At 48.6% G+C, this 13,340-nt stretch overlaps 1 protein-coding gene across 1 annotated transcript in view; it reads left to right on the top strand.

Moving 5' to 3' along the window:
* Positions 1–13,340, top strand: part of il1rapl2 (interleukin 1 receptor accessory protein-like 2) — a gene marked incomplete at both ends in the record, with an annotated part of 278,776 nt that overhangs the window by 167,404 nt on the left and 98,032 nt on the right. Inside the window, 2 exons of the mRNA XM_084448392.1 lie at positions 5,502–5,688; positions 5,983–6,136. Coding sequence (XP_084304518.1) covers positions 5,502–5,688; positions 5,983–6,136 — 341 coding nt within the window. The remainder of the gene's footprint in view (positions 1–5,501; positions 5,689–5,982; positions 6,137–13,340) is intronic.

Below are 13,340 nucleotides of genomic sequence, written 5' to 3'. Positions count from 1 at the left end.
TTCCTGTGCGGCGGAGGCCAGCGGGCTGGATGCCCGGAAGGATGGGAGGACGCAGGCATCCTGTCATAATGTGCAAGGCTTCATTGATAGGCGGATCGATGAGGCGGGTGTGAGTGCTGCGACACCACTCCGGTGCGCAGTATTCACTGGTGGAGTAGACCACGGCTAGGGCTCCCGTACACATTGTTTTTGCTCCGGCGCCCCAGCCTGATCGGACCAGTCACCTCATCAACGCCACACGAGCTGTTAACCTCTTGCGCAGAAACTCAAGGTTGTTGGTGGAACGTGAGCAACCTGTCCAATGTCACACCGAGATAGGTTGGTCCAGCGCAGCATGGCAGGAGTGTTCCATGGATGTGTATTTGTAGCTCACGTTTGGTTTCCTTGTTGTTAAGGTGGGTGGAAGGCTGCCGACACCGTCTTTGCCTCGCTGAGCTTCAATCTCCATTTCTGGAGGTATGCCACTAGTGTCTGCATGTCCTGGCTCAGGGTTTCCTCCACGGCCTGCCAGTCTCGTAGGCATACTTCCTGGAGACTGTGTTCATCGTATAGTAGGTGTAGATGTTATAAAGGAGGGTGGCCAGGACAGAGGCCTGGGGGACGCCGTACTTAAAGGAAAATGCTCGTTTTTGACAACCTGGACCTTATTTACGACATATTATAAGAAGTTTGACTCACCGAGATCACTTTTGTGTTGTTCGGAGGCCTGTAGAAGAAATTTAAAATCCAGCGCGAGCCAGTATATCCATGTAATGGCGTCCGACGGGGCAACGGGAATGCAGTTTCTCAAAATCCATTTTCGGCCGCTAAACGGTTGTTTTCATCAATCAGATTGCATGAATCGACAGTTGAGATTCCTCTACGCGAGCCATTGTTGTTTTGGTTTTCAAATACGTGGACTTTAGCCTCTGTAATATGATCTTTACACGCCTCTCCCCCACTTGCTCCAGCACGCATGCGCACAGGCCAGCGCGCAGACTGGCTATTCTCCCTCACATTCTCTGCGCTACGATCGTTGTTGGTGCCGAGAATATCAACAATCCGATCGTAGCGCAGAGAATGTGAGGGAGAATAGCCAGTCTGCGCGCTGGCCTGTGCGCATTCGTGCTGGAGCAAGTGGGGGAGAGGCGTGTAAAGATCATATTACAGAGGCTAAAGACCACGTATTTGAAAACCAAAACAACAATGGCTCGCGTAGAGGAATCTCAACTGTCGATTCATGCAATCTGATTGATGAAAACAACCGTTTAGCGGCCGAAAATGGATTTTGAGAAACTGCATTCCCGTTGCCCCGTCGGACGCCATTACATGGATATACTGGCTCGCGCTGGATTTTAAATTTCTTCTACAGGTCTCCGAACAACACAAAAGTGATCTCGGTGAGTCAAACTTCTTATAATATGTCGTAAATAAGGTCCAGGTTGTCAAAAACGAGCATTTTCCTTTAAGGCATCGCAACCTGCTTCACTGTCCACTACTGGTGGTGAGGGTAAAGCTGCGGTTTCGGACAAGCTCCACGATCATGCTGACCATGTGCCTGTCCGGCAGCAGGTTGAGCAGCTTGCAGGTGAAGCCGCGGTGCCGTACGGTGTCGTAGGCAGACGTCAGGTCTATAAAGATGGCTCCAGCCTTCTTTTTGGCCGAAAAGCTGTACTTGATGTCTTGAGTCATCAAAGTGACTTGATCTACGGTCGATCTCCCACATCGGAACCTGGCCTGCTCCCTTGGATTTTTAGGCAGCTGGTTTGTAGAACCCACTAAGCTGCTGTCCACAAAACTGTCCTTAAACCACAATATGTTCCTGGTGCACATGGGGTTGTCATCAGTGAAGCAGACTACCCCATATTGCCGCCTTCATGTTGTCCACTGAACGCTCGTTATCGAGAATTATTGTAATAATTCTCAATAACTGTAATACTTTTGTAACATTTTGCATTTATTGGCAGTCAGCTTACCTACCTCTGGGTCCACATCTGCATATGCCTGCCTAATCTGCTCTCTGCTTCTGTGCAAGGACTCCAGACCTCTCTCTATTTCAGCAACTGAAATTAAAACAGTTTATTTGGTCAGTTTATGGATGCATGTAGAAATGCCACAGGTAGAGAGAGGGAGACTACTGTGCATATGTATAGGCTTCTGATATTGGCTAGAGATAGAGAGAGAGAGAGAGAGAGAGAGAGAGAGAGAGAGAGAGAGAGAGAGAGAGAGAGAAGAGGGAACACGTTTAGCCTACCTGTCACCCTCTTGTCATGTTTCTGATACGTTTTCAGATGAAGCCCTGGGATCCCTAACACTTTACTAATCTTTTGGAGAGCTGCATACCCCAACCCTAACTCGTGCGCTAAGAGGACCATCCTCACATTGACATCAAATGGAACATCAATCCTAGTTGTATCATGAAGCCGAGTCGATGTGTAGACACTTTTGCGATAGCCATTTCTCACAAAGACTGCACTCTAAGAGCAAAGTACTACAGAACCCACTATTCTGAGGATCTATGTTAATTTGAAGACCAGTCCCTGCACAATTAGGACAAATCAACACAGTTATCAGCTCATTCAAACACGCCGCATCTCTCTGCTGCTCACTTGACATGCTAACGCTAGCCTCATCTCCCTGCTGCTCACTGGACATGCTAGCACCGGCTAATGACAACTTGCACGAATAGGCACTTTTTGTCTCATAAATGTAAACCTTTCCATTTAGTTTCTCTTGTTTTCTGTTCAACCTTGCGGGCAAACACTGTTGTCGTTGTTGCTTATTACGTTTAGAACGCTTTACAGACAGCATTGTTTGGATTAGATATCAGGAAATGTGTCACATGACGCGCTGAAGATGAGATTTCACGCTTAGCATCAAACCTGCCTTTGTATTTCCACGATTGGTTGCTGATACAAATGAAACTATCAGGTTTGGTTGCGATAACATTGCGCTCGAGAGAGAGAGCTTTCTAATGATACCTCACATGAGCCGGTCCAAATAACGCCCGCGGTTCGGCTCGTTTCGAAAGAAAGCTAACTTTTGGTGATTTTCGGAAGAATCTACAGACGCAAACGGACTAAATGAAGTAAAATAAACATCTTAATGCGTATTTTTGATGTTTTATTTCCACTAGTATGAAAGAAGACATGTTATGGATGCAAACTAGCACAAAATCTCAAATTTGACCAGGGCGTTGAAAAACGATGTTTTCACCTACCGTGTCTCCCCTTTAGAGCAACCATGGGCATCTTTGAAGTCCAGGCTAAATACAAACAATTTGAATAGGTAGCCAGTATATTGGTGACACTGTATAAGGAAGGAGAAAGTGCTGAAAGAGCAGGGTATTCACTGTGTTGGGTCCAACAAAAAGGGTCCAACAATGACTGTCTTCTGAAAGCACACACACACACACACACACCCACACACACACACACACACACACACACACACACACACACACACACACACACACACACACACACACACACACAGAGAGCAAGAGATAGCATTAACAACTGCACTTCAAACACACAGCAATCCATTCATCCATCCAAATACACGTAATTCAATCACAAAGAGCAAAGTTTGACAACTTGAACTTACCGAAGCCTTATGAGACGGATATGCCTGTCCTTGCGAACACAGTCCTTTGATGTCTGGGTCAATTGAGGTCAGCTACAGTCTGAGGTTTGGCTCTGTGTCCATCCTGCTTCTGTACTTAGTTTTTATGCAGGTGAAGAGAAGCCTTTCTCACAGAGATATGTCGTCGCAAAAGGAAAGAGAAAGGGTACTGCCTTGTCTGAAAGAGCGGGGTATTCACTGTGTTGCTATATCCAAAAGTTTAACAGTGACTGTCTTCTGAAAGCAGACTTATGTTTCATCGCAAGACAATTCTATTAAACCCTCCTGCTCACCAACAGTAAAGTCCTTGGGAATTTCAGAGGTGTCAATGCTGAACGGGTTTCTCATCCAGTTATTATCTTCAGCTATCACTGGAAAATATTCACGGAACTGTTGTCTGAGTGAGACAATGTGCGCCACAATGTTGTCCCTCACTCCCTTATTGTTGTTGTCTGACAGAAAGGTCTCCAATGCGGGGAAAGATGAAACATCACCTGCCTTGACTTTGATTTCAAACAACTCCATCTTTTTCACATTTTATCTTGCACATCAAAAGCATTGACGGAGAGCCCCTGTAGCCCCAAATTCAGGTCGTTTAAAAGAGATAACATATCTGACAAGTATGCAAGTTGACTGAGCCACACATGGTCGTCGAAAACATCTGCAAAGTTTTTGTCCCTTAAGAATGTTTGTACCTCTCTTTGCAATTCGAAAAGCCTCTTGAGTACCTTGCCTCTTGATAGCCACCGCACTTCTGTATGGAGTAAAAGTTGAACATGCTCGCTGCCCATTTCATCACAGAGCATGATATGATGTAATATGATCTTTAGAAATGTCTTTCCTCACTTGCTCTAGCATGCATGCGCAGAGCACAGCGCAGCACGCAGACTGGCTATTTTCTCTGTGTGTACCCCGTGTGTGTCCGTGTGAAAGTGGGGAAAGACACTTCTAAAGATCATATTACAGAGGCAACAGACCATGGATGTGAAAACCACAACAAGCCCTCGCTCTAGGGAAGCACAACTAGCGATTCATAAAAATAGATTGATGAAAACAATTTGGCGGCAGAAAATACATTTTTTAGAAGCTGCATTCTCGGTGCCCCGTCCGCCGCCATTACATGGATATACTTGGCTCGCGCTGGATTTTACATTTCTTCTACAGGCCTCCGAATTACACCAAAGTTATCTTGGTGAGTCAAACGTCTTATAATATGCCGTAAATAAGGTCCAGGTTGTCGAAAAAGAGCCTACCCCTTTAAGTGTTACCCAGAATGGATCTCTGGGCGTTTCTGTAAACTGCTTTGTTGATTGTAGAAATGAAAACCTACATGTATGGTTGTCTGTATGTAGGGGTCTAGTGTTGGTTTTAGTGTTGATTTTAATGTTCCAGGTCATTAACCAGATAAAAAGACAGGAATGGACGGGTGGGACTAGATAACAGTGTGTGTGTGTGTGCGTGCGTGTGTGCGCGCGCACACGTGCGAGTGTTACCAGCGGCAATGTCGCTGACTCCCCACCCCCGCCCTGAAGCAACCGTCATCATCGGACACGATGGACAGCATTTGTGTGTGTGTATGTGTGTGTGTGTGTGAGCATGTGTGTGTGTTGATGGGATAAGTGCTCTGTGTTGAGAAGCAGGGCAGGCCAGGAGTGGAGTCCTGCAGAGCTGATCGATGAAGCTTTGTGTGTGTGTGTGTGTGTGTGTGTGTGTGTGTGTGTGTGTGTGTGTGTGTGTGTGTGTGTGTGTGTGTGTGTGTGTGTGTGTGTGTGTGATGACTAGAGCTGCTGCTGAGGTAAACTTGGGGGAGCAGAAAGTCTGATGTTTCTGTGTGTGTGTGTGTGTGTGTGTGTGTGTGTGTGTGTGTGTGTGTGTGTGTGTGTGTGTGTGTCCTCCAGGAACTCTACTTACTGTATGAAGGTGTCCATGTCGCTGTCGGTGGAGCAGAGTGACGAGGGTCGGTGTTTCAGCAGCAGGATCAAACATGTGACCATGGCTGAGGTCACCAAGGGCAAGATGATCACCTGCCCTGACCTGGACGACTACCTGGCTCCATACAAACTGCCTATCATGACCTGGTACAAGGTAAACACACACACACACACACACACACACACACACACACACACACACACACATACACACACACACACACACACACACACACAAACACACCCTCTCTCATTACACATGCCTGGAGATAAGCAAATCTTACAGGTTAACTGTGTATCAAACATTGTCTGAATTCAAACTATCAACTCCATGAGGATAGAAAGTTGTCGTTGGAAAGATATAAAAACACACTTTGTGTGTGTGTGTGTGTGTGTGTGTGTGTGTGTGTGTGTGCGCGTGCCCGTGTGTGTGACCGTGTGTGTGTAGGAGTGTGAGAGGGAGGACTGGCGTAGCTCCATCCAGGTGAACACCACCCACATCTGGATCCCGGACGTGCAGGAGACGGACGGGGGGAACTACACCTGTGAGCTCCAGTACGGCAGCAGGGTGGTCCGCAGAACCACCGAGCTCAAAGTCACTGGTAGGAGTGTGTGTGTGTATATGTGTGTGTGTGTGTGTGTGTGTGTTTGTGTGTGCATGCGTTCGTGCGTGCATGCGCGCGTGTGTGTGCTTGTGTGTGTGTGCGTGCTTGTGTGTGTGTGTGTGTGTGTGTATGTGTGTGTGGACAGGTTGATTATGCAGAGTGTTATAATGTGCTCTCAGCAGCAGCTAGGAGTGAAGAAAAGTGTTTACCTCAGCGCCTGCCCGCAGGAGGCACTTTAACATGCTTTTCTCCACACTCCACCCCCTTACCCTGCAGTTAAAGCCTCACTCCACCCCCCCCCCGTACCCTGCAGTTAAAACCCCACTCCACCCCCTGTACCCTGCAGTTAAAACCCCACTCCACCCCCCTGTACCCTGCAGTTAAAACCCCACTCCACCCCCTGTACCCTGCAATTAAAACCCCACTCCCCCCCCCGTACCCTGCAGTTAAAACCCCACTCCCCCCCCCTGTACCCTGCAGTTAAAACCCCACTCCCCCCTCCCCCCCCCCTGTACCCTGCAGTTAAAACCCCACTCCCCCCCCCGTACCCTGCAGTTAAAACCCCACTCCCCCCCCCCCTGTACCCTGCAGTTAAAACCCCACCCCCCCCTACCCCTGTACCCTGCAGTTAAAACCCCACTCCCCCCCCCCGTACCCTGCAGTTAAAACCCCACTCCCCCCCCCCGTACCCTGCAGTTAAAATCCCACTCCACCCCCACCCCCCTGTACCCTGCAGTTAAAACCCCACTCCCCCCCCCCTGTACCCTGCAGTTAAAACCCCACTCCCCCCCCCCGTACCCTGCAGTTAAAATCCCACTCCACCCCCACCCCCCCGTACCCTGCAGTTAAAACCCCACTCCCCCCCCCTGTACCCTGCAGTTAAAATCCCACTCCACCCCCACCCCCCCGTACCCTGCAGTTAAAACCCCACTCCCCCCCCCCCTGTACCCTGCAGTTAAAACCCCACTCCCCCCCCCTGTACCCTGCAGTTAAAATCCCACTCCACCCCCACCCCCCTGTACCCTGCAGTTAAAACCCCACTCCCCCCCCCCCCTGTACCCTGCAGTTGTCGGCGCCGTAGGCTACTGCAGTAAATCGTTTTGTCATTCCAGGGAAGTTCTGGACGACCCGACCACAAAATAATAATCTAAAACTAAACTACATACAAGAAACGACATTTGTCGAAAATGGACACATAAACAAGTGTGGGTAATGTAGATTCACCCACATTAAAATGAGACTGTTTAACCAAAAATACACCGAAAAAGACACCGTAACCAAAAATAAACTCCTCGGGGTACCTTTAACAGATCTCCTTCCCTACTAGTTCCGCCTCCCTAGCTCAATATCGCTAATAGGATTGGTTTGCTGTTTCTTGCTAACGCATGAGAGGATGGCTGTAATATCTGGATGAATTTGGCTCATGTATGTTTTTTTTATTTTATATAGTGCAAAAAAAGACAGCTCAAATCAAAAATATGCCCTTGTGTGTACAGTATGTGTGTATCTTGAGCCTTCTCCAGTATTTATTCCTGTTTGGGGCCTCAGTCGGAGTAAAGCATGCTGGGATTCTAGGCCAGTGAGTTTGACCCTGGGACCTTGCACTGAAAGTTTGGACTGTGTGTGTGTGTGTGTGTGTGTGTACACACTGTGGGGCGAATTCACTAAAGGATTGCGCAGCTTTTCCTGACGCAAAAGCCTGTGCAAATAAGTCAAAAATTATGTTTGCTATTCACAAAGCCCTCGCAAAGGGTGAAATACGGTGTTAACTGCGTTGCGTTCGTCATTGCGTTTCTCTGCGCCGGTGTTATTAGCTGATATTTAAATTAGGTAATATGGGAGGAGAATGTTCCCCTTTCTATGCAAATGAACATCATTGCAAAACCCGCCCAATTCACAAAGATCGGCGCAAATTGCCTCACGCAGTTAAAGTGAAATTAATTCCGTTTTCAGAGACGTGGTGGTATTTAAGCGCAAGGGGTGTGTCGCGGCCAGCCTTTCCGCTGATCATGGCAGCAGTGATTGTTGCAAGGCGAATTCGGCATCGCAATGCCAGGCATGTTGTTCGTGAGAGAATATTTAGAAGAAGGTCACTTTTTGATTTAACACTAGAACCACCGTGGTAGCTGTTTGGACACCAGAGCGCGCAGCTCTTCAGCCAACTGGAGGATGAAGTCGCGTCTGGGGAGGCTCAGTTGACTATGCGTCTCTCCACCCGTCCCCAGCGAGTCCAAGCTCCCCCAATGAATAATACTTATAATAGCCTACATAGTAGTCTATTATAATAGTCTATACGCGAAACTGCGCATTCCCTATAGCTGTTCATTGAACGGCTGGGGGCCGATATAGGTATAAATAAATAAAAACATAGCCTACACAATATTTTTTTTATTTGAATGGTCTTGAAAATATTTTGCTTTTGTATCATAGGTGACGGCAGGTATCATCTTCAGCCATGGATGATGACTCCCGTGCATAATCCTTCCAACGTTGGAGAGGCGGCGTACAACTGGGCTCACATCAGGACGCGCGGTGTGATTGAGTGCACATTTGGAATCCTGAAAAGCCGTTTAGATGCCTAGATCGTACCGGTGGGGCAATGTTATACACTCCCCCAAAAGTATGCCAGATCATCGTGCTGCAACTTGCATAACAGAAAATGAAAATTTTTCCTTTGTTCGTCTTTTCAAATCATTCCACCTCCGTTTGCAGTCTTCCGCGTTTACACACACAAATGGCACTGACTGATTGGGAAATTAAACCCCAAATATGATTTTTTGCTGCAGTCGTGATATTTTTTGCGGAAAGCTATGAGACATGTTTTTGAACCTCGTCCGTGAGGCCTTCAAGTTCGCTGTCTGAAAATCGTAAATTTCTTTTTCTGTCTGCCATCGTCCAATGATATGCATACGAGTTGTATGCGCTGTATGCGCAGTATTTATAGTAATTTCCTATATCAGCAGCAAATTGCACTCAGCCGCAAACACCGAATGGGCGTGTTTGCGCTGGGATATTATTAGCGCAATGTCTTTAGTGAATAGGTTTTTAAAACGGAGCACATAGCTGGCGCAACTGACGCGCAATGTAATGGTGCAATTAGCGGGCGCAATTTGCTTCAGTGAATTCGCCCCTGTATGTTTGGGTCCTGACAGACTGCAAGAGAAGCAGCTGCCAACTGCAGTGTGAAATGGGTCCTGCAGCAAAATCATCCCGCCTGCCCCCTCTTCCCAGCAAGGTCTGGCTGATCAGATGAGTTCATTGGCCTCTGGTGATCCTAACGGGAGACAGATCTGCAAACAGCCCCTACCACACAGCAACTGCAGACATGTGGCCGTAGGGGGTGTTTAGATGCAGGATTCTTTCATTCTTTAATTGGTCACATGTCATATACAGTGTACAGTCACAGGGAAATGTTGCTGCTGGCTCCAAGATGTGATCAGTACAGATAAACTATACACAATCTACAAATCAGAAGTACCAATCTATACAGTATGAGGATAACAAAATACTGCTATGGATGGGTTATGTACATGCTATATATATATGTGTGGATTTAAATAAATACCACTGGGGGAGGGGGGCTGGGTGTGCTATAGACATGCTTTAGCTATAATAAATAGTGGTGCTGTTATATACACTAGATATTCTGATCCACTAGATATAGTGGCCCTGTATACATTAGACAGAGTTGTTCAGGTGTCGGATGGCTTGGGGAAAGTAGCTCTTCCTGATTCTCTCCTTTCCCCTGACCGAAGCAGAGAGAACAGTCCGTTGCCTGGGTGGCTTGGGTCCTTCAGGATCCTTTAGCCATGACGACTAACTGTGACAAGACGTGATACCGTTGCATGGTAACTAGCTGTGTTTACTAGGTGCGGTAGGTGTAGTAATCACTGCGTGAGTTTGCTGTGCCATCGCCCCTGTACACCGGTTTGATAGGAAGAGAGAGGGGAGGAGGGAAAGCTTCCATAGTAGAGAGAGAGAGAGAGAGAGAGGGGAGCAAGGGTCATCTAGGTCTCTGTAGCTTCCAGGGGTCTGCCTCATTAAAACCTCCCTGTTGACAATCAGACCAGGAAAAGTGTGCTGCTCTGCTGCTGGCCACTAATTCATATAGATATATTAAGAGAGAGAGAGAGAGAGAGAGAGAGAGAGGGAGAGAGAGAGAGAGAGGGAGAGGGAGGGAGAGAGAGAAAGAGAGAGAGAGAGAGGGAGAGAGAGAGAGAGAGAGAGAGAGAGAAAGAGAGAGAGAGAGAGATTAGATGGAGGGGTGAGTTCCTAGGAGACATTTAACAAATGGAAGCAGCTTCAGAGAGAAAGATAGAGAGAGAGAGTGAGAGAGAAATATGGAGGGCTTGGGTAGAGAGAGGCAGAGAGAGGCATAGAGAGGGAGAGAGAGAGAGGTGTAAGGATAGAGGGCTCGGGGATAGAGCACAGAGCCCAGTAGCAGCTGTAAGGGAACCTATTGTAGGAACCCATACTGAAATCATCATCATGATTAAATTACTTTGTATGATTTAGTGGAAGAGGAATATTCATGTTGAGTTTCATTCCCAGTGAGTGTGTGTCCACATGGACTGTGATACTGCAGCCTTGTTACACACAGACACATGCACACACACACAGAGGCACACACACAGAGGCACAAACACACACACACATACATACACACACACACACATCCACCCAGCCCCCCCCCACACACACACACACAGACAAACACACACACACACACACACACACACACACACACACGACAGAGAAGAGAGCAACACTGCCCTCCAGCTACAGTACCTTCAGGGCCAATTTGCTGCTGCATGGCCTCAAGCTTTGTGTGTGTGTATGTGTGGGTGGGTGGGTGGGTGTGTGTGTGTGGATGTGTTATGTGTATGTGTGTGTGTGTGTGTGTGTGTGTGTGTGTGTGTGTGTGTGTGGGTGGGTGGGTGGGTGTGTGTGTGTGTGTGTGTGTGTGTGTGTGTGTGTGGATGTGGATGTGTGTGTGTGTGTGTGTGGATGTTGTGTTGTGTGTGTGTTGTGGGGGGGGGGGGTAGGTGTGTGTGGAGTGAGAGCTGTGTTGTAGCTAGGGCTCAGATTGTGCCCGAAGCCGCCATAACCATAGTCAGCGTGGTGCCATGAATATTTCAAAGGCATTTCAAAGTAAAATGGCTGTTATGAAGGAACACGACATCAAGGCTAAATACATCGTTGCCACGGCCAGGCCTGAGTTACAGTACCGTGGTCACAGCTCTGAGTACAGAGTAGGGTAAAACACACACACTCACTTACACACACACATACACGCACACACACGCACGCACACTCACACATACACACACACACAGCACGCACGCACACACACAGACACACACACACACACACACACACACACACACACACTCTCTCAGACAGACACACCCACAATGCTATCAATGTGGTATAACAAGCGTGTTTATGACAACACTCTGTTCCTCTCTCTCTCTCTACAGGTATGTCTCTCTCTTTCTCTCTTTCTCTCTGTCTGTAGCCGAGCCCCCCTCCCTAAACCCTGACCTAGTTCTCCTGCTTCCCGTTTCTCATGGATTCTACGGAGACTACACTACATAGATGTCTGGTCACTAGGACTCTCTCTCTCTCTCTCTCTCTCTCCTCTCTCGCTCTTTGAGAGGTACAGCATGGCTCTTTGAGGAACATCTGAGTCCAGTCATGTCGGAGACCTACTGTAGAGCAGCTATGAAGGGTGACGGTAAAGAGGGAGTGGGTTAGTGGTTAACAGAGCGCACAGAGCTGCCTGTGTACTGGAGCACATAGAGGACTGGTACTGGAGCACATAGTGGACTAGTACTGGAGCCCATAGTAGACTGGTACTGATTACTGAAGCACATAGTAGACTGGTACTGGAGCCTAGAGTGGACTGGTACTGGAGCCCATAGTAGACTGGTACTGGAGCCCAGAGTGGACTGGTACTGGAGCCTAGAGTGGACTGGTACTGGAGCCCAGAGTGGACTGGTACTGGAGCACATAGTAGACTGGTACTGGAGCCCAGAGTGGACTGGTACTGGAGCCCATAGTAGACTGGTACTGGAGCCCATAGTAGACTGGTACTGGAGCACATAGTAGACTGGTACTGGAGCCCAGAGTGGACTGGTACTGGAGCCCAGAGTAGACTGGTACTGGAGCCCATAGTAGACTGGTACTGGAGCCTAGAGTGGACTGGTACTGGAGCCAGAGTAGACTGGTACTGGAGCCCAGAGTGGACTGGTACTGGAGCCCAGAGTGGACTGGTACTGGAGCCCAGAGCGGACTGGGACCACGGCTCAGACAGTGATCTAATGCCTCCTTAGACATTCTCTAAGAAACCTGCGTGTGGCTACAGAGCAGACGCGCTGGCAGCTGCTGTGCGGGCTGACAGGTCTCGGGGTGAGGAGCCGTGTGAGGTAACCAGCCTGCAGCGGTCTGAACGCGTGCGCCGGGATCTTCAGGTGGTGCAGCAGCCCCAGCATATGAATACATGAGAGAATGACCAGCAGCCCCAGCATATGAATACATGAGAGGATGACCAGCAGCCCCAGCATATGAATACATGAGAGGATGACCAGCAGCCCAGCATATGAATACATGAGAGGATGACCAGCAGCCCCAGCATATGAATACATGAGAGGATGACCAGCACGGGAGGGGCTGCTTGTCAACGACGGGAAGTGCATTAGAACAGAACAGGGATCTGGACACTATACAGGACCACCTGGATCAGAACAGGGACCCAGAGCGGTCCTGTCTGGAGAACATATACTAGTACTACAGGTCCAGGGCAGGAGGCAGGAGGCGGAGCTGCACCCTGGAGGCGGAGCTGAGCTGGGAGACGTCCTGTTGGGGACACTGGCCTCTGATTGGCTCAGTGGGCTGCGAAATGAGGAGCGTGATGTGTGCATGGACAGGAAGTGCTCAGTCACCGGTCAGAAAATTACATTAACCCACTTAGAGACGCTCCTCCAGACACACACGCACGCACACACTCACACACGCACGGACACACACACACACACACACACACAACAAACTTCTGAGAGATTCTGGGAAGAACAAGAGATAACGTGTGCATAGCCAGTCAGTGCGCTCATGAGAACTTAGTTAGATGGACTACTTTCCCAACTCGCCCACGTCTTATCTGGGATCGGGCTGTGTGCTGAGAGCCCCTGGGCTGGAGATG

This window comes from Borostomias antarcticus (genome assembly GCF_949987555.1).
Source record: "Borostomias antarcticus genome assembly, chromosome: 14".
Taxonomy (NCBI): domain Eukaryota; kingdom Metazoa; phylum Chordata; class Actinopteri; order Stomiiformes; family Stomiidae; genus Borostomias; species Borostomias antarcticus.
Note: the sequence above shows the minus strand (reverse complement) of the source record. Positions and strands in the feature narration are given on the sequence as shown.